This window comes from Enhydra lutris, unplaced genomic scaffold (assembly GCF_002288905.1).
Source record: "Enhydra lutris kenyoni isolate GAN:26980312 unplaced genomic scaffold, ASM228890v2 scaffoldscaffold41, whole genome shotgun sequence".
NCBI classification, from domain to species: Eukaryota; Metazoa; Chordata; class Mammalia; order Carnivora; family Mustelidae; genus Enhydra; species Enhydra lutris.
In genome coordinates, this window is record NW_019154125.1 from 12,954,480 (window position 1) to 12,956,318 (window position 1,839).

At 62.9% G+C, this 1,839-nt stretch overlaps 1 protein-coding gene across 1 annotated transcript; it reads right to left on the minus strand.

The window, feature by feature from the left end:
* Positions 1 to 253: 253 nt before the first annotated feature.
* Positions 254 to 1,249, minus strand: LOC111155476 (neuropeptides B and W receptor 1). The gene has a single exon (XM_022515645.1). It carries the CDS (start codon positions 1,247 to 1,249, stop codon positions 254 to 256), a length of 996 nt encoding a protein of 331 aa, XP_022371353.1.
* Between the last annotated feature and the right edge of the window lie 590 nt (positions 1,250 to 1,839).

Below are 1,839 nucleotides of genomic sequence, written 5' to 3' on the forward strand. Positions count from 1 at the left end.
TAGCGTGGTCCTGCATTATCTGGAGGGTTTGGTATATTCAAACTGAGGGAGCAGCCCTAGTGCGTCGGATTCCCTATGTTTGAGCCGGAGCCCCAGAATCTGGATCTTTAGCAAGTTTTCGGGGTCGGGGGCAGGAGCCTACAGCTCAGGAAGGCCTCCCGAGCGCCGCGGGCGCCTGCTCCCTCTGCACCGGCCGGAGCTGGAGCAGCCAGGACTGGGGCGCAGGGCGCGCGAAAGGGTGTGGGGAGGAGGGTTAAGCGGCAGCCCGGCAGGCCAGCAGCTGGCGAAGGCTCCTACGGAAGCTGTCGTCCAGGAAGGCATAAAGAAAGGGGTTGAGGCAGCTGTTGGCGTAACTCAAGCTGGTGATGAAGTAGGAGAGCGCGATGACAAGAGGCGTTTGAGGGAGGTCAGTAGTGAGCGCCACCACGGTGCTCAGGTGGTAGGGAGTCCAGCAGAGGAGGCACACGGCGAGGATAGCCACCACCAATAGAGTCACCCGCTTCTTAGCGCGATCCAGAGCCTTGGCTTGGCTGTCCAGCCGTATGGCGCGCAGTCGGCACAGCAGGATGCTGTAGAAAACGCAGATGGTGGACACCGGGATGGCGAAGCCGAGCACAAGCGTATAGAGGCGGCTCGCCCGCCACCAGAAGGCCTCTGGCTGCGGGAAGACCAGCACGCACTGGCGCCGGCCCTGCTCGTCGTCGAGCCGGGCGAAGACCGCGAAGGGCATCACGACCAGCGTCACGAGTCCCCACACGGCCAGGCTCACTGCGCGCGCGGCGCTATACGTGCGGCCAGCCACCCGGCGTGACTCGGCGGTGGCCAGCACTACCAGGTAGCGGTCGGCGCTCATGACCGTGAGGAAGTAGAGGCTGGAGAACGTGTTGTACTGGTCGATGGCCACGATGAGCTTGCACATGAGCTCCCCAAAGGGCCACCGCTGCAGCAGGAAGTCAGCGATGTTGATGGGCAGCACGAGCGTGAAGAGCTCGTCGGCGATGGCCAGGTTGAGGATAAACAGGTTGGTGACGGTCTTCATGCGGGGCGCCCGCAGCAGCACGTACAGCACTGCCGAGTTGCCTGCCAGCCCCACCGCGCAGATAACCGCGTAGACGACGGGCACCGCCACCGCCAGCGGCTGAGGCAGTGGCGGCAGCGGCGGCGGGCTCGATGCGTTGGGGCAGCCCAGCGCAGGGCTCAAGCACGACGTGTTGGCTGGCCCCAGCTCCGAAAATGACGCGTTGTGCATGCCGGCCAGGGCAGAGGGGCCGGCGACCCCGTTTCCTCCACCAATGCCCGGCGAGGCGCTGCAGTTCCCCCAGCCCGCGTCTGCGCGGACCTGCGCTCCAAGTCCTTCTGCCGCTTCCCCGGGGGAGGCCCGTTCCTGGCAGTCCTTTTAGCCCACAGTCGCCGCGGACTCCCGCGCTGCAAAACGGAATTGAAAGCACGGGTTATGATGATCGACGTGCGACTATACCGAGAGGTGCGGTTCCGAGGAGAGGGGAGGGGAAAGGAGGGGTGGCGCGGCGCCCCAAATCTGCCCCCATGTGATGGTTCTCTGCTACCTGTTGAAATCTTATTCTAACCAGTTGAATACATCGAACAAAGTCCTACAGAGTAAAGAGTCCTTACCCTTTATAGGAAAAATACAAACCCGTCTCTTCTTCTTTAAGACGCCCCTGGCCGACACGGGTCTCCTAGGTTCTGTGCTACCTCCTTAGTAGCAAGTTCAGTAGCAACCTCTATCTCACTCAGGAGCTCAGGGAAGGGGCTCCTTTTCTGGAGGGTCAGGAGAGGAGGCCGCCGGCTGCGGTGACCGCTGTGGCGGCAGCCAGCCGA